General features: G+C 40.9%; 1 protein-coding gene across 1 annotated transcript in view; it reads left to right on the top strand.

Annotated features, from left to right (window-relative positions):
* Positions 1-18,324, top strand: part of Ptprr (protein tyrosine phosphatase receptor type R) — a 225,366-nt gene that overhangs the window by 136,343 nt on the left and 70,699 nt on the right. Inside the window, exon 6 of the mRNA XM_051172962.1 lies at positions 5,530-5,798. Coding sequence (XP_051028919.1) covers positions 5,530-5,798 — 269 coding nt within the window. The remainder of the gene's footprint in view (positions 1-5,529; positions 5,799-18,324) is intronic.

Here is an 18,324-nt window from a genome sequence, read left to right on the forward strand (position 1 = left end):
CAGAGTGGGTGGAGCGGTGGCAAATAGACAAACAGAATTTTCCAAGAAAAAAAAATGCGTGGGCAACTTTCACTCCATTCAGTCTGTTTTTTGATGGAGGAAATGGATTCCTGAGAAGAATCAGTTCTTAAGCCTGAGTACATAACAGAAAGAACACCGTTTATCATCTAAATTAGACCTTCCGACGTGCTTACAGGCTTATTTAAAAGTGTAAAAGTACTAATGAGATGTACATAGAGATGTCTAAAGGCTAAATCGCTTCTGGAAAGCAGTTTTAGAAATTGCAAACAAACGGTGGCTGGCATTTAAAAGTGCTGGCATGGCAGACCCACAGAAGAGAGATCCAGGTAGAAGGCAAAGGATTCTCTAGTCATGGTCTGGTGAGTGAGACAGGAAATACTGTGCTGAGCTACTAGGCTGTAGCATCATGCGGCAAGTTCATGTCAAAAGCTAGGCTTGTTATGTATAATCTCTATGGATAAGGGAGACAGACAGAGGTACATAGCTGATACGGTTGACCATGACACCGTGGCCGAAGCAGGCCTGTAGCTTAAATTACTATCTTATGACTTAAGTAGTCTACAGCCCTCTTACTCAAAGGAGTAAAACAACAATAATTCATTTCTTCTGTAATATTGCATACTTACCGTTCCTAAATTTACTGCAGGACACAAAAACAAGGTTGTAAATTCCCATCTTTACAGAATGAGCAAGCCAGGATTCAGAAGAGATAAGCGCCTTGACCCACAGCGAGCAGTGGGCAGGAACGCATGGGAGGAGTGGAAGGGTGAAAGGGGCTGGAATGCAAAGTCAAGTGCATCTGGTTGAAGGTCTAAGCTCACTGCCGTGCCTCTGCTTGATTCCTTAAAGGAGTCAACCATGGTTTCTTTATTCCTGTCACTCATTCTGTGGACTTCTATTTCTAGCCACAGATAGGTCTAGGAACACAGCAGTATGCCTGTGCTTATCAGATGGCCTCCACCCAGCAAGACAGATAAGCGCATGTTACTCCATACCTGTGTGCTTAGGACACACCCCTTTGCACTTAGTACCTTGCACTAGATGTGGTTCTGCCCATCTGTCTCCTGGAAAGCTCTAAGTTCCTAAGACCATAGTCACCTGCCTCTTCTGCATCTACACAGCCTCATTTCCAAGATATAGGAGGAATGTTCATGACATTAAACAAATAAACTCCATCATTTTAAAACTAGAATGCACCTTAATCCAAACACAATGTTTCCTGTTACTTGTGAGTGAGATGTTAAAAATGGAAATTATAGGTGCAAAATGTTTCAAAGGACTCTCTTTAGCTTCCTGTCATTTCTGCATTCCTTGGGTCTCAGCCCTGCCATTTTATATTCCCCATACTATTATTCAATTTTTATAGCTCCTCTTATTCAGTATTCCTTTCTCTTTTCATCCCTCAAATGATCAAATTATTTTAATGCATCCCAAAGCTCCAACACAAGCTCAAAAAAAAAAAAAAAAAAAAAATGTAGGGAAGGTGTTAGCTTTCCATTGCTCTGCTAGGCTTTAAGAATGAGTTCTTTAATCAAAGTAAACTCTCATAGGAAAATATGCAAATGTTGTATTTGAGGGTTCAATCTGTGCAGAGAAGTGTCTGACAGACATTTCCAGAAGCTTTGAGAACAAGGTCAAGAAGGAGAATGTGTGGCTCTGAAAGAAGCCATAGGTGATTGATCGCACGCCTGGATTCTAGGCTTTATAGCTTGGGTTCTATAAGTGGTCTAACTGTTTCGGCCTCACTGTGAAACAAGAGGTTATACCATATGAGGCCTGGATTCCTTACTCAAAGGCTGCTCAACAGCATCATCAAGGGGGCTGGTGAGATGGCTCAGTGGCTAAGAGCACTGCCTGCTCCTCCAGAGGTCCTGAGTTCAATTCCTAGAAACCACATGGTGGCTCACAACTGTATATGGTGCGATCTGATGCCCTCTTCTGGCATACAGATAGAGCAATCATACATAACATAAATAAATAAATCCTTTAGGAAAAAGTATCACCACGGGCTGACTGTTGAGTTGGGGTGGAAGGGTGGCCTTCCCTGGGCACTGCTGAGCATTTACCAGCACCCACGCCTATGTCCATTTTGTACCCCTGACACTGGGGTTCTCTAGACATTGTCAAATATCTTATGCAGGACAAAATTTCCGCTAGGCAGTTGAAAACCCACTGCTTTATAACTAAAATCCATGGAAACTGCCTCATTGCCGGCAGCAACCTCATCTTTTATTCCACACTTTTTATCAATCAGTCCGGTATTTTGAGTATTTTTAAGTGCCATACCCTCGTTAAGTGTTTTCCAGATTCTGATTTTTTTCCTGATTAGTGCTGTAGAAATCATTTTGTATGCAAACTACACCAAGGCAGGTTAAAAGCCAGAGGTGAAATAGATTACTGATTATAAAATACGTGTCAGTGTTTCCTCATCAAACTGTCTGTAGCAGGGAAGGACTTTAGACCAGATCTTGTTTACACTACTGTAATTATAAAGTGGCCTGTTGAGAGCAATGAAGAGCAACCGTATCCTGGATCTTGTTTTCACAATATAATATGTCTTCAAAATGAAAATATAAACAAGTAAATCAAATATCCCAACATAAGTATTACATTCATACATGAAGAACTTAAACTATAAAATATATACATCACTCCTTCTATTAAATGGATCCTCAAGGCATAGATATATTTACTTCTTTGCTCAGAAAAAAAAAATGCCTTGTTTGCAATTTTAAAATACAATCCCACTTTAAACAATATTAGATCATATTTCAGTAGTTCTGGGTTTAGCTTAACACAGTAAGCTTCCCACTTACATGCTGTTTGGCTGGCGTTGTCCTGCTGTGTCCGTACTGCAGAATGGTGGCAAAATATATAGAAATTGCAGGTAAGCATCCGCCTTCAGCACCGTCTTTCCCACAGCTCCAAAAAGCACAGGAAACACCAGCATCATAAAAGGAAGGAGCTCAACTCTGATAATTAACATCTGTCTTCCCCGTGTGCAGGAACAATTGTGTGGAAACATTCTGAGCCCAGTGAAGTAAATGTGCTGGTTTGTTGGTTGGTTTGTTTGTTAGGATTTTGAGGCAGGTCCTTGGTGTGTAACCTGAGTTGACCTCGACTGCTGCTACCTCAGCCTTCCCAGTGCTGAAATCACAAGCACGTGTCATGATTTCATACATCTAAGATTTCATTTTCCCTTGCTGGAGATTACAGTGTCCAGGTAGTGAGAAAATGGGCTCTTTAAAAAAAATATTTGTTTTAATTTCCCAGCAGTTTAATATATGATATGCTCTTCTCACTATACCTGATATGTGCATAGCTTTTTTTTCCTAAAGAGGCCATTATCAATCCGTAAACGCATTTCATTTTTGTCTAATGCTTTATTTAAAGACTTATCTATTGTTTTACGTATATGTATGCCTGCATTGAGTTTATGTGCACCAGGCCAGAAAAGTGTGACAGATACCATGGGGCTTGAGCTGGAAGTAATTGTTTGTCCCCATATTGGTGCTGGGAATCAAACCCAGGTCACATCACAAGAAGCCTCTAATTTTGTCATGTGCACCACTAATGATGCTTCCTGCGCTGTAAGTTCTAAATAGGATTTACAACTTGCTAATAAATAATTCATTCAGTTGGGAGAGCATTTTATTTCTCTTTTTAATTTTTTAAATTTAAATTTGTTTAAATAACAAAATATGATCATATTCAGGGAGATTAATCTCACTTTCATAGTTCATATTAGATTGAATTCTGATCTGTTTTTATAAACCTGTTTTGTTAAACAGACTCTTCCTCAGTATTATTCTGAGAATACCTGGGAAATATTTTTAATGTTCTAAAATAATTTTCATTGGTATTTATTTCATAATTTTAGATGAATCCATTTCTATGCGCACATATATGCATAGACAGAGAGCTCAGATTATATATAAGATTTAAAGTATAGAAATGGGTAGAATTTAAAAGAACTTTGAAAAGACAAGGAAGACAGAATGCATTTCATGACTAGCTAGAGGGAATCTGACTAGAAAGAGCCAGGAAATCTTTGTCCTAAACGCATGCCTGTTCAGCCAACAGATCCTAGAAATTAAACCAGGCAGTCAACGTCTTGAGGCCTCCTGGATGCAGACACCCTGGATGCTGTTCACGTTCATAAGTGCAGATAGTGGCTTGTCACCTCTCCCACCATAGGAATTAGCTCATCAAGGCACACCCTGATAACACACTTGGAAAAAAAGGGGGGGAGGCTTTTGTAGGGAGTGGAGTAGAGGGGCTAACATGAAGTTAGCAATGAGGGGTAGATAAAGATACACACATGGTTCTGGAAGGGAACGGGGTGGGGTTAGAAACGGAGGTCGGAAATGCAATGGAACACACTCAGAGAATTCCTCAGGGTGGGGGTGGGGGAGGGGGGATGGCGCACAAGGTCACAGCAGGGAAAGATGGGAGGGATCGGCCAATATGGAGATACTGTATAGACATGTGATGTTCTGTAAGTTCATTGGCGTCCCACTAGTCTAGCTCAGTCTCTTAAGACCTTAAAAATGGTTGCCTTATGTTAGAGAGATGGCTCAGTGGTTAAAAGTGCTGTCTTCTCTCCCAGAAGACTTGTGCCCAATTCTCAGCACCCACTTGGTGGTTCACAACCGTCTAAAACTCCAGTTCCAGGGCAGCCAGAACACACTTCTGCCTTCCTTGGGCACTAGCCATGCATTCAGTACACAGAAACTTACTCAGGCAAAACCCACACATACATAAAACACAGAAAGATACTTTTATCTCTGTGTGTGTGTGTGTGTGTGTGTGTGTGTGTGTATTAAAAGTTTTAAGAGAAAACTAAGAAAATTCTAGCTGTCCAATATACTCCTTGATAGTTGTCCTGCGTGTTGATTTGTCACACATTTAACAGATTCTCCAGCTGATGTTTTACTAATGACATATTCACCAAGATAAGGGTGGGTTGTTTCTAGAGTAACTATCCTAACTGATATTTTATAAGCCTTGCTTCTCTGCCAGAATTTCAAGAAATGTCAAACGATCATTTTGCATCTTTGTAGAATTGTTGCCAAATTTCCTCTTGAACATATCCTCAAGGAATATATTCATGTACACAAACAGTCAAGATGTATATATAGGCTATTTGAAAATACTAGTCAACGGCCGACAATCTCTGCGCTGCCCCCGCCTCTGCCCCGTGCCTGCACTGAGCCCTGTCAGTGCTGCCTGCTGGCATGATGAGTGATCGTGTCGGCTTGACCTTAGACAGATATTATTTGTATACTAAGCATATACTTTGCAGGAGAAAAAAAAAAAAAAAAAAAAAAACACCACAATGCCCCAAAACCCAAGAGATTATATTAGAGGCCAGGCCCTACTTTATCACTAATGTTCATTTTGTTGTGTCTTCTAATGTGAGGTTGGACAGGGGGCAGGGGAGATCATATTCGGTTTGTTTTCCAGGACACAAAAATCTCACAGAAGCCCTTATATCTCTCTTTGCAGATTATTTATAGGTTAAAAGAAAGGTTTCAGCTTTCCTTGAGACAGGATAAAGAGAAAAACCAGGCGATCCACCTGTCACCAATTGCGTTGCAGCCAATACCATCAGAGGCCAAGGCAGCCCACAGCATGGTCCAGCCTGAGCAAACGCCAGGTGTACTGAATGTCATTGTGGACCCTCAAGGCCGATGCACTCCTGAGATTAAAAACCCCATCTCTACCTCCGTCTGCCCTTCTCCCTTCAAGATGAAGCCTATCGGACTTCAGGAGCGGTAAGAGCCCTGACAGACAGCCCACCGACATATTGGCTTGGCTTGGCTTTGTTTCTGAAAAGTTTCCTCTAGCTAAAACGATTGAAGCTGGAAACTGACCATGGGGTAGGATCGTTTACCACCACATGGGCACTAGGAAGTAGGTTTCATGTCACAGAGTCTCAGTATGCTTGGGAAAACCTTTCAGGCACATCTGATTCTTTGTAGCATGTGTTGACTCAAACAAAGTCCATCTTCAACTATAGGGCAGTTCCTACCACCGCTCACTAAGTACTTATCAGGGGCCACTAACCAAACGTAGAGTTATCTCATTTAATTATAATCAAATATGGTATAAAAGGGTTGTAATAAATGCAAGACACTCATGTTGTTTGGAGTCATATAGAAAGAATCTGTGCCATGTATTAATTTGTCTAAAGTTTTGCTTCCGTTTTGTTTAACCATAATGAGAATAACATATTGAGATCTATATTTTTGTTACCCTTACCTTACTTTTGGATGTAGTTACTCATATGATACATTTTTATTAAAAGCAAGTTCCAGTAGGGAAAAAAAAACTAGAATATGCAATGTACATAATGAAGGCTTACTTTTTTCTCCCCCCATATATCAGTTAAGCTTTTTCCATAGAGTTTTTAAATAATTCGGTTATTTCCTTGTGGTGTGTAGAATTGAGCATAGTGCCTCATGCATATTACGGAAGTGATCTATCAGTGACCTGTATTCCAAGCCCACAATAAGTTTTAGTTTTATTGTAAAAATATTCATGTTGTGTCCAATCCTGCACACCAGGATTGTGTGAGAATATTGAAAGCCTAGAAGCAAATGCACTTCTCCTACGTCTTCACTTTCTGTCACTGACCATTTTTCTGTCTTTAGGGTTTAGTTCATATACACACACATGCACACAAGCACACATGCACGCACACAAGCACACATGCACACACATCCATACACACTCACACACACATGCACACATGCGCATGCACACACACACACACACACACACTTTAGAGAAGTATGTCTTAGAACTTTAAATACTTCAAAATACAAAATGCACCATTCAACTCTTTGAACTCCATCCAGGTGGGACGGCTCACACCTGTACTCCCAGCACTGAAGGATCTGAGGCAGAAGGGTTATCATAAGTTCAAGGCCATCCCAGGCTGTATAGTGAGTTCTAGGTCAGCTTGAGATATGAGATTCTGCCTCAAAAGGGAAAGATCTAAAATTCTTCCGATGTGTTGCCAGTGACTGCTATGACAGGAGAGACACTTGCTGTGATCAGTTACAAAGACCCTTGGTAAACAAACGGCTGAAGGCTCACTAGATGGGGAACAGAGGGTATTCAAATCACTCACCCTATCTCCTTTCACAAAATGTTGTTGCCTTCCTGACAGCTCTACGGTGGCCCCCAGGCGACATTCTTGCACTTGGATATAGCTTAATGACTTTCTCAGACTTGGTCTGTAAATGAAGGTGAGACAGACCTTTTCCTCTGACAGTAACTTAGGGTCTGGAGAACTGAGATACAGACCCACAGATCCATCATTCATCTTCCCTTCACTTTTTTCTAAAGTAGGAAAGCATGGACTGGATTCTTGGCTTCTTTTCGGTCATGGGGATGTGTGGTTGCTTCAGAGGGAAGCCTTGAGGCCGAGATCTGAGCATCAGTGGTGATCCAAGGCGGAGTAGCAGAAAAGGTTGGCCTGGACCTAAGCAATGAGGGGAAGATACACTACAGAGGATTTAAAGATAGTAATAAACAGTTTAAAAATCAGGGTAATTTTAATTGGTTCCATGCACTAGTAATTCTAAGTAAGGCCAGGGTAACATTGTCCGGGAGAAGAGCTGTCAGTAGCACACGTCCGTGTAGACCATCTCCTTAGCGTGTTTGGGTTTGTGAAGCCTAAGGTTAAAGACCCATGTATCCATGTAATTGAAGTGCGTGTTCGAGAAGGGAGCGTGATCAAGTGGTTTCCTACTCATATCTGTGATCCACGCAGAACTGGTGTTTTAAAAACCTAAAGTCTCATCAGTATCAAGTGCTTCCATGTCCCCTGGTCAATAATTACAACTGTCCCTGAACCCCTGCTCCCAAAGCCTTCCCCTCTCGAAGCAAGAGAAATGTGCTCTCTCTCCCCACATCCCCAAGTCCTTCCTAACTTAGTAAATTTACCGATTTGTCTCCTCGCTTTTCAGTTTAACTTCCTCCCCTACTATTTACTATCCATTCACCTGAAAGTCAGTTTTCTTTTATATCTAAGAATGTTCATTCCCTTAGGTCATTTCTCCTATGACTCTTGTCTTTTCCTCCTCATCCTAAAGGTACAAAGTATGTTTGCTGCCTCATCCGTTTTCACCCTGCCGTCCTCTTTGTCTCCCATGTTCTTCTGGTTTGTTGGCACTCTATGGCCTACTCAACACAAAACACGTGCGTCACTCTTCTTTCTATCTAGTACAAAGGACTGCCCGTTTCTTAGCATCTCTCCTCTGGTCTACATACCTTATTTCCTGCTAAGCACCCACAAACATCCTACCTGCTACTGTGCTGTTTTTCCATTCACCACACTAAACTCTTTAAAGTTCCTAAAACACTACGTAACTAGGATCTGTCCGTTTTTTCCCTATCCCTGTTTGCTATTAGGAACACCACCATTACAGGAAGAGTGGATCTGTATCTACAAATCAAAGAAACAAGAAATGTAGTTTTATTTCTATCTAACTCATCTAAATGGTAGAAGCTTGATCTCAGCCCCTTTCTGATTGACTCAACCAGCTGCTTGGGGGATTTCATTTAGATTTTGAAAGGACCTTCTCAATATAAAATGTAAGCATCTCATCGGCCTTGATACTATCCATCCAAACTGTCATTTGCTGAAATGTCGGATACATCCTGTATCCTCAGAAATGCATTTATGACTGTTGCTACCAACTTGTTCCTTCTTTCTATTAATGCAAGTCCTTCTGTTTCCAGTGATGACTTCCTTTCCTTCCCTCTCTAGACTGTGCCCAACACACTCTGAGGTACCATAGCATTCTCACTGCTGACTACTATAGCTGAAGTTGAAATATAGGAAACTTTATGCCAAGACTTCATCCCTTCAGTATCTTCCTGCCATTTTTCTCATGGTTCTGCCAAGGGTCAAGGTGCCCCTGAAGGAGGTCTCCCTCTTCTCCAGGCTCAGCCTTCATGTCTCTCCAGCCCTGGTGCTCTCATATCACCCAAGCCAACATGGCTCCCTCCTGTGAGTCCATGGAGCCTTTCTCTGGCTTTCTCTACTCTTCTTGAATTCGTATTTCACTTTATCTGGCACCCACACATTCAGATGTGTTTTCCCACTAATGACTTGACCTTTGACAGAATCCATATTTCTTTGCCTTCTATTTTCACTTTTCTTCCTTAAGCAATTCAATGGCAAACATCTTGACAGCATGAAAACAAGGAAGGTCCAAAGGTGACAAACAGGCCTGGGAGAAAGAAAGGTCATCTCTCACTTCTTCCTGAATGACTCAGGGTCAATTCCTCCTGATGACTCTATGCCTCACCCATGTAGCCCAACACCAACCCAGGAACTCCTCTTCTGTTTCCTTCTGTGTTAGTCCCAAAACTTCTATGCATAGACTGCTTACAGAACTCTTGTGTGTCTGTTGTCAATTTCAGTTTACTGACTTACCATAGCCAATAGACTGTGAGCTTCTCGGGGGGGGGGGGGGGAGCATATATGTTATGTAATAGTTGTCTTATCTCTTACATGTAGAATGTGACCTCTGGGGAGCAGGGGCTCCTGGAAATTAGTCTGAGGTCATCTCTCAGCAGGGAGACGCTTTGCTCGTCCCATCAGCCTTTCCTTCCTTTTATTCTCACTCCCATCTTTCTGCCATAAATCTCTGCCAACATGGATTAGTGGGTAACTTTACAAGTAATAAGATAAGGGGCCTATAGAGCCTATACAGTCAAAATAATGTTTTTGACATTCTCCCTTTAAGCCTTAACATTTTAGGCTTCCATATTCTAATGGTGCCTTTTTAAAAAGCATCATGTTTTTCATTTCTAGAGATTGATCCTGATGCTAATTAATGCTCTTCTATTTGTTGCATGAAAGTCTGGCTATAGCACCAGGAGGTCATAAAGGCTGCCTCATTAGTCAACTGTCTCAAAAAGCTCTTGGGTCGTGCTATATAAATGTCTCATTCTTGGTATCAATAATATCATTTTGTTAAAATGTAAGCAAAATGAGATGCAGAGAGTAAATGCACATGCTTAAATAGATATGAAAACATATACTGAGAATAATGAAGATTAAAAATCCATACAATGTGGAGGTTATAGTAGTTATTTTATCTCTACTTCTAGTTACTCTCCCCGCCCCCAACCATATTGGTCCTTGCTTCTCCACTTTCTCATTATTGAAGCACTCCTCACCCTTGGCCTGGCTTACATTATTTCATCTTTGAAATGAATTTTCTGATTATAAAAAGCTATAAGAATTAACATATATTATGTACCACATACACTATTTTATTTCATCCCCTCTATCTAAATCTAATTCTTTCCCTCCTTTAATTCATACTGTATTCTCTTCAGATTTATCTTCCTAAAGATACTGGCATGGTGTGCCAATACCATGCAGTTTTATTACTATTGCTCTGTAGTATGGCTTGAAATCAGGGCTGGTGACGTCTCCAGAAGTTCTTTTATTATATAGGATTGTTTTATCTTTCCTGGGTTTTTTGTTTATTTGTTTGTTTGTCTTCCCATATGAATTTGAGCATTGTTCTTTCAATGGATTGTGTTGGTATTTTGATGAGAATTGTGTTGAATCTGTAGACTGCTTTTGCTAAGATGGCCATTTTCACTATGCTCATCCTACTGATCCATGAGCCTGGCAAGTCTTCCATCTTTTGACATCTTCTTCAATTTCTTTCTCTGAAGACTTGAAGTTCTTGGCACACAGCTCTCTCACTTGCTTGGTTAGAGTTACACCAAGATATTTTATATTATTTGTGACTATTGTGAACAGTGTTGTCTCCCTAATTTCTTTCTCAGACCATTTATAGTTTGTAGTAGGAGAGCGACTTATTCCTTTTATTAATTTTATATCCAGACACTTTGTATAAGGTGTTTATTAGCTGGAAGAGTTCCTTGGTAGAATTTGGGGGGTCACTTATTTATACTATCATATCACCTACAAATAGTAATACTTTGGCTTCCTCCTTTCCAATTTGTATCCCTTTGGTCTCCTTTAGTTGTCTTATTGCTCTAGCTAAAATTACAGATACTGAATAGATATGGAAAGAGTGTGGACAGCCTTGTCTTGTCTCTGATTTTAATGCTTTAAGTTTCTCTCCATTTAATTTGATGTTGGCTATCAACTTGCTATATATGACCTTTACTATTTTTAGGTATGGGCCTTGTATCCTGATCTCTCCAAGACTTTTATCACAAAGGAGTGTTGGAATTTTGTCAAAGGCTTTTTCAGCATCTAATGAGATGATCTTGCAGGGGGCATTCCATTCATTTTGTTCATATGGTAGATTACATTGGTAGATTTTTTTTTTTTTTTTTGTATGTTGAATCACCCCTACATCTCTGGGACAGAGTCTACTTGATCATGGTGGATGATGTTTTTGATGTGTTCTTGAGTTCAGTTTGTGGGTAGTTTATTGAGTATTTTTACATCAATGTTCATAAGGAAGATTGGTTTGAGATTCGTTTTCTTGGTTGAATCTTTGTGGGGTTTAGATGCCAGGGTGACTGTGGCTTCATAGAATGAGTTTGGCAGTGTTCCTTTGGTTTCTGTTTTGCGGAATAGTTTGAGGAGTATTGGCATTAGCTCTGCTTTGAAAATCTAGTAGAATCCTGTGCTAAAACCATCTGGTCCTACTTTTCCCTTAGGGTCCTTTCAAGGTCTATTTAAATAGGTCTATGTGTTTACCTGATCTTGATTTAACTGTGATAAGTGATGTCTATAGAGAAAAATCATCCATTTTGTTTAGATTTCCCAATTTTGTGGAGTACAGGTGTTTGAAGTAAAACCTAATGATTCTTTGAATTTCCTTAGTAGCTATTGTTATGTCCCCATTTCATTTTTTATTTTGTTAATTTAGGTATTCTTTTTTTTATTGATTCTTTATGTTTGTGTTTATTTTCTTTTTTTTCATTTTATTATTTTATTCATATTACATCTCGATTGTTAGCCCTTTCCCTGTTTCCTCCCATTCTTCCCTCCCTCCCACTTCCCCCCTTCTCCCCTCCCCTATGTCTGTGATTGAGGGAGACCTCCTCCCCCTATATATGCTCTTAGAATATCGAGTCTCTTCTTGGTAACTTGCTATCCTTCCTCTGAGTGCTGCCAGGCCTCCCCATCCAGGGGACGTGGTCAGAAAAGGGGTACCAGAGTTCGTGTGAGAGTCAGATCTCACTCTCCACTCAATGGTGGAGAATATCATGTTCGTCGGCTATGTCTTGGTAGGGGTTCGAAGTTTAAATGCCTATATTCTCCTTGGCTGGTGCCTTAGTTTGATGAAGACCCCAGGACCCAGATCTGCCTGTCATAAAGTTCTTCTTGTAGGTTTCCAGGACCCTGTGGGTCCTACTGTTTCCTTATTCTTCCATGCTACTCTCGCCTAAAGTCTCAATAGGATGTCCTCTCCTCTGACCCACTTTCTTGGTAAGTAAAGTTTTTCATGGTACTTATCCCTTGGACTAGTGTTTTGATATAAGTGAGTATATACTGTTTGTCTCTTTTTGCTTCTGGGTGAACTCACTCCTTATGATAATTTCTAGATCAATCCATTTGTCCACAAATTTTGGGAATTCCTTGTTTTTAATAGCTGAGTAGTATTCCATCGTGTAAATGTACCACAGTTTCTTAGTCCATTCTTCTACTGAGGGACACTTAGGCTGTTTCCATGTTCTGGCTATTATGTATAAATCAGCTATGAACATGGTTGAGCATATGTCCCTGTTGTGTGGTAGGGCATTTTCTGGGTATATTCCAAGGAGTGGGATAGCTGGGTCTTGAGGAAGCCCTATTCCCATTTTTCTGAGAAAGCACCAGATAGCTTTCCAAAGTGGTTGTACTAGTTTGCATTCCCACCAGCAATGAAGGAGTGTTCCTCTCTCTCCACATCCTTGCCAACATGTGGTGTCATTTGAGTTTTTGATCTTAGCCGTTCTGATAGGTGTAAGATGGAATCTCAGTGTCGTTTTGATTTGCATTTCTCTGATGACTAACGAGGACGAGCATTTCTTTAAGTGTTTCTTGGCCATTTGATATTCCTCTGTTGAGAATTCTCTGTTTTCACTGCCTTTTAGCTACTTTAGCTAAGGGCTTGCCTATCTTGTTGATTTTCTTGAAGAACCAACTCTAGTTTCATTGATTCTTTGTATTGATCTCTTTGTTTCTAATGTATTGTTTTCAGCCCTGAGTTTGATTATTTCCTGCTGTCTACTCCTCTTGGTGTGTTTGCTTCTTTTTCTTCTAGAGCATTCAGGTGTGCTGTTAAGTTGCTACTATGAGAGCTCACCAATTTCTTTATGAAGGCACTTAGTGCTATGAACTTTCCTCTTAGCACTGCTTTCATTATGTGTCCCAAGATTTGGGTATGTTGTGCATTCATTTTCATTGAATTCTAGAAATTATTTTAACTAATTAATTTATTTCTTGACCCAGTGGTCACTGAGTAGGAAGTTGTTCTGTTTAAAATAATTTGCAGGCTTTCTGTTTTTGAAGTCCGGGTTTAATCCGTGGTAGTCTGATAATAGCTGGGGGGGTGGGTATTTTAATTTCTTGATCTGTTGAGACTTGCTTCGTGACCAATTATATGGTCTGTTTTGGAGAAGGTTCTATGGGGTGCTGAGAAGAAGATACATTCTTTTGTGTTTGGTTGAAATGTTCTGTAGATATCTGATGTTTCATTAATAACATCAGTTAGTTTCATTATTTCTGTATAGTTTCTGTCTGGATGATCTGCCCATTGATGGGAGTATTAATATATGGGGTTCAAGGTATGATTCAAGCTTTAGTAATGTTTCTTTTACAAATGTGGGTGACCTTGCATTGGGAACATAGATGTTCAAAATTGAGGTGTCCTCTTGGTGGATATTTTTTCCTGTGATGAGTATGAAGTGCCCTTTCATGTATCTTTTGATTAATTTTGATTGAAAGTCTATTTTATTAGATGTTAGAATGACTACTCTAGCTTGCTTCTTGGGTCCATTTGCTTAGAAAATATTTTTACAGTCCTTTACTCTGAAGTAATGTCCATCTTTGATGCTGAGGTGTGTTTCTTGTATGCAGCAGAATGATGGATCCTGTTTGCATATCTATGTCAGCCTGTGTCTTTTTATCAAGGAATTGAGTCCATTGATGTTGAGAGATATTAAAGACCAATGATTCCTGATTTCCTGTTATTTTGATATAAATGGTAGAGCATGTGCATGCCTCCCTTCCTTTGGTTTTGCTGGCATGGAATTATTTATTTTCTGTGTTTTCTTGGGTATAGTTAACCTCCTTGGGTTCAAGTTTTCCTTCTAGTGTCTTCTGTAAGGTTTGGTTTTGGCATAGATATTGTTGAGATTTCTTTTGTCGTGGAAAATCTTGTTTTTCCCCTCTATTGTGATTGAAAGTTTTGCTGGGCTTGTATCTGTGGTGTCTTAGGGTCTACAAGACATTTTCCCAGTCTGTTCTGGCTTCTGGAGTCTCTGTTGAGAAGTCAGGTGTAATTCTGATAGGTCTGCCTTTTTACGTTACTCGGCCCTTTTCCCTTACAGCTTTTAATATTTGTTGTTGTTGTTGTTGTTGTTGTTGTTGTTATTGTTGTTATATACATTTAATGTTTTAATTGTTATGTTGTGCATAGACTTTTTTTTTTTTTTTGGTCCAACCTATTTGGTATTGTGTAAGCTTCTTGAATGTTGATAGGCATCTCTTTCTTTAAGATAGGGAAATTTTCTTATTATTTTGTTGAAAATATTTTCTGGGCCTTTAAGCTGGGAATCTTTTCCTTCTTCTATTCCTATTATTCTGAGGTTTGGTCTTTTCATGGTGCTTCAAATTTCCTGGCTGTTTGATGTCAGGAACTTTTTAGATTTAACATTTTCTTTGACTAATGCATCAATTTCTTCTACTGTATCTTCTACACCTAAGAGTCTCTCTTCCATCTCTTTTATTATGTTGGTGATGCTTACTTCTGTAGTTCCTATTCTCTTCCCTAGATTTTCCATCTCCAAGATTTTTGTTTGTGTTTTCTTTATTGTTTCTATTTCTGTTTTCAGGTCTTGAATAGTTTTGTTCATTTCCTTCACCTGTTTGTCTTTTTCTGTATTTCTTTAAGGGATTTACTCATTTCCTCTTTAAAGGCTTCCATCATCTTCACAAGTTTGGATTTATGGTCACTTTCTTTCTTTTTTTTTTTTTTTTTTTTTTTTTTTTTTTTTTGAAACAGGGTTTCTCTTGGCTGTCCTGGACTCATTTTGTAGACCAGGCTGTCCTCAAACTCATAGAGATTTCACCTGCCTCTGCCTCCCTGAGTGCTGGAATTACAGGGTGTGCAACTGCGCCTGGCTTAGGGTCATTTCTTGTGCTTCAGCTATGTTAGGATATCCAGGGCTTGTTGTAGTAGGATACTTGGGCTCATATTGCCCTGGTTGTTGTTGATTGTGTTTTTATGCTGGCCTCTAACCCTCTGAGTTTTGTGGTTATTGTAGGTTTAGATGCTTCTTTCTGAGTTTATCTTTGTTAGATGGGTGTTTGTTTTTTGTTGTTGTTTGTTTGTTTTGGATTTTTTTTCCATTGGTTTCTGTTTCCTCTCTTTTTTCTGGCCTGATTGGCCTGGAATTCTGGTGGTTAGAAAATCTTCAGGTCTAGTAAGGTGACTCCCTGAGGTTTTTGTGGCCCGCATGGCCTCTGTGGCTTTGGGTGCTAACCTTGCCTCTGGGATCCTTAGTACCCGCATGACCTGGGATCCCTGGTGCCAGTGGACCTCCAGGAAAGCAAGTGGAGAGTGAACTGGAAAATAGAGTCCAGGGGGTAGGGAACAATTGAAGGCTGTTGGGTGTATTTTGAGCGGATATGGCAGGCAGGAGCTCAGAGCAGGGTCTTATCTGGTTATCTCTGATGTGAGCAGCCTTCCAAGAAAGCAGGCAGAGCTGTAGCAGGAAATGCATCACAGGGTTTGGGATGCAGTTTACCCCTGTTGAGTGTGCTTTCAGATGAGTTGGTTGGCAGGAGCTTGGGGAGTAGGGGCTTACCTGGTGTCACTAGTACCTGCAGGCCTCTGGGGTAACAGGCAGAGTAGCAATGCAGGAAATGGAGCACAGGGTGTGGGGTACAATTTACAGCTATTGGTTGTGCTTCCAGGGGACTTAGCAGGCAGGGGTTGGGGGACGTGCTTATCTGTGGCCCCTGGTGCTGGCAGGCCTCCAGAAAGCAGGCAGAGTAGTCCTTTGTTGCTTTTTTTAAGCATACTATAATGCCACTTAATTGATCTTCATAAGTGATGTAGGTGATTCTAAGATGTGACCCTAAGTTCATATGTGTCTTAGAATTTCAGCCTAGCTAACTCCTGAAGAGTCCTGTTAGAGCCATAAGTATGTCAGCAATAATGGAGGCAGTGAGTATCTGGCAGGCCTTACCAATAAAATGATCGATGTTCCTCTGCCAAACTCAAACCCAACTTCTTTGTTTTATTATAATGTCCTCCAGGGCAGGACAAAATTCTGCCCCCTCCTCCCTCTGACAGAAACATTTTGGTACCCAAATGTCAGAGCATAAATTATATTTAAACTGTAGAGATTGAAACCTGCCTTCTCTGAATCAACCCCATGATGAAAACAGAGTCAGCTCTTGTGTTTCCTAGCAAATGGCAGTGGGATCTCACATCCGCTCTGACGTCATAGGTAAGGTTTTGTGAAAGCTGAGCTTGAGGCACAGACTTTTGTCTGTGTGGTTTGTGGACAGGGTGCTCTAAGGAAAAGCCTGTTATAAAAGCATAGAAGGACAAGGACCAGCAAAGGGGGAGGGCGGGTGGCTCATACCCTCACCTTGACCACATCGGGAGCCATGGATCACCCATGGAAGCTGATGGACAAACAGTTCTCCCGCTTTTAAGGAAATGAGCTGGGCACCCATTCCCTCATACCAGCTAACCATGACTTCAGGAGGCCTGGGCACATAATTCCCTGGTCAGTGTCCATCATCTGAGGGCGATCCTCCAGAAAGCAGCAACCGGATGCACTTAGCAGCCAGCGTCCCTGCAGCAAGGAGAAAAGATGAGAGCAGTGGTCAAGCAGAGGTGGTCTGAAGGGGTCACCAGCATCGCTGTGTTTGCCAGTGGTTGCTCCACTAGTTGTAGCATAGTTAAGTCCATACTCCGGGTTTTGTTGATCTTTCCAGGCCATTACCCATGTTCTGCATGGTCTCCTTCGAATAAACACCATTTGTTCTACCGGGGCATATGCACCATTGAACACAATCCATCAGCCTGACTCATTTGCTCCACCTGACAATATGCAGGATCCTAGCACAGCACAGAACAAATCACAGGGAGAACAAAAGGCCTCGGGAAGACTCATAGGCTTTTTCCATGCGTTGCCTCACTTTGTCCTCACAGAAGAAGAGACTTGTGACTTGGATGTCAGAGAAACATGCTTCTTGTATTTAGTTTATTGGCAAAGTAATTTATAAGTTTCTGGGCTGGGTGGGTGGGTGGGGGTGAATGCAAATACAACTGAAGAGCAAGGCAAGCAGCGTATCCACAGACAAATGCTAGACTACCACTTTTTGGGGGAAGAAGACAAACTTAATCCTATAATCAATGGAAAATAAATTTAAAACATTATACTGGAAAACAGGTGTATTACATCTCGTCACACTGTCATTCCCCTTATCATATTTTCCACTAAGCTGTCAGAGCATTTTTCAGATTTTTAAGTCAGGAAAATGGAACTTTGTGGAACAGAGTCAAACCACTCAACATGGATAGCCATTGCCTGCCTGGAAGCTGGTTGCCTGTCCTGGGTCTCTTGTCTTGCCTGGTCTCTCTCATTCAAGAGTCTAAATGCTCATCTGACATAAAGGACAAGATGGCAGGGAATCTGAAACTTCAGCTAGAGATTGTATGAGGCAGCGGTTAAAAAAAAAAAAATACCTCAAGTTAACAACTGCACTCAAAGCACACAGGGGGTGGGGGGCGGGGTGTCTCTACTTTATCCAGACGATCTGAATATGTGCCCTGTGAACAGAGGAGTGAAGAGAACATCAGAGAAGATGTGCCCATGTCCCTCCACCCAGCAACCCAGCAGTTGGAATAGGCTACTGGCAACTGACATATGTGCAGGACATTGGCCTGCCCTGGGTCAGCCACTCTTAGTGTATTAGCTCATAGGATCTTCCCAGCATCCCTTGAGGCAGAGTAATAAGGGCATCCCTGTCCTTTCTTGCAAATGATCTGAGACCTGGAGAGACCGGATAGTGCGCCCAGCATCACAAAGAAGTAAAATTAAACTAGAGATTCACAT

This window comes from Acomys russatus, chromosome 31, assembly GCF_903995435.1.
Source record: "Acomys russatus chromosome 31, mAcoRus1.1, whole genome shotgun sequence".
Taxonomy (NCBI): Eukaryota; Metazoa; Chordata; class Mammalia; order Rodentia; family Muridae; genus Acomys; species Acomys russatus.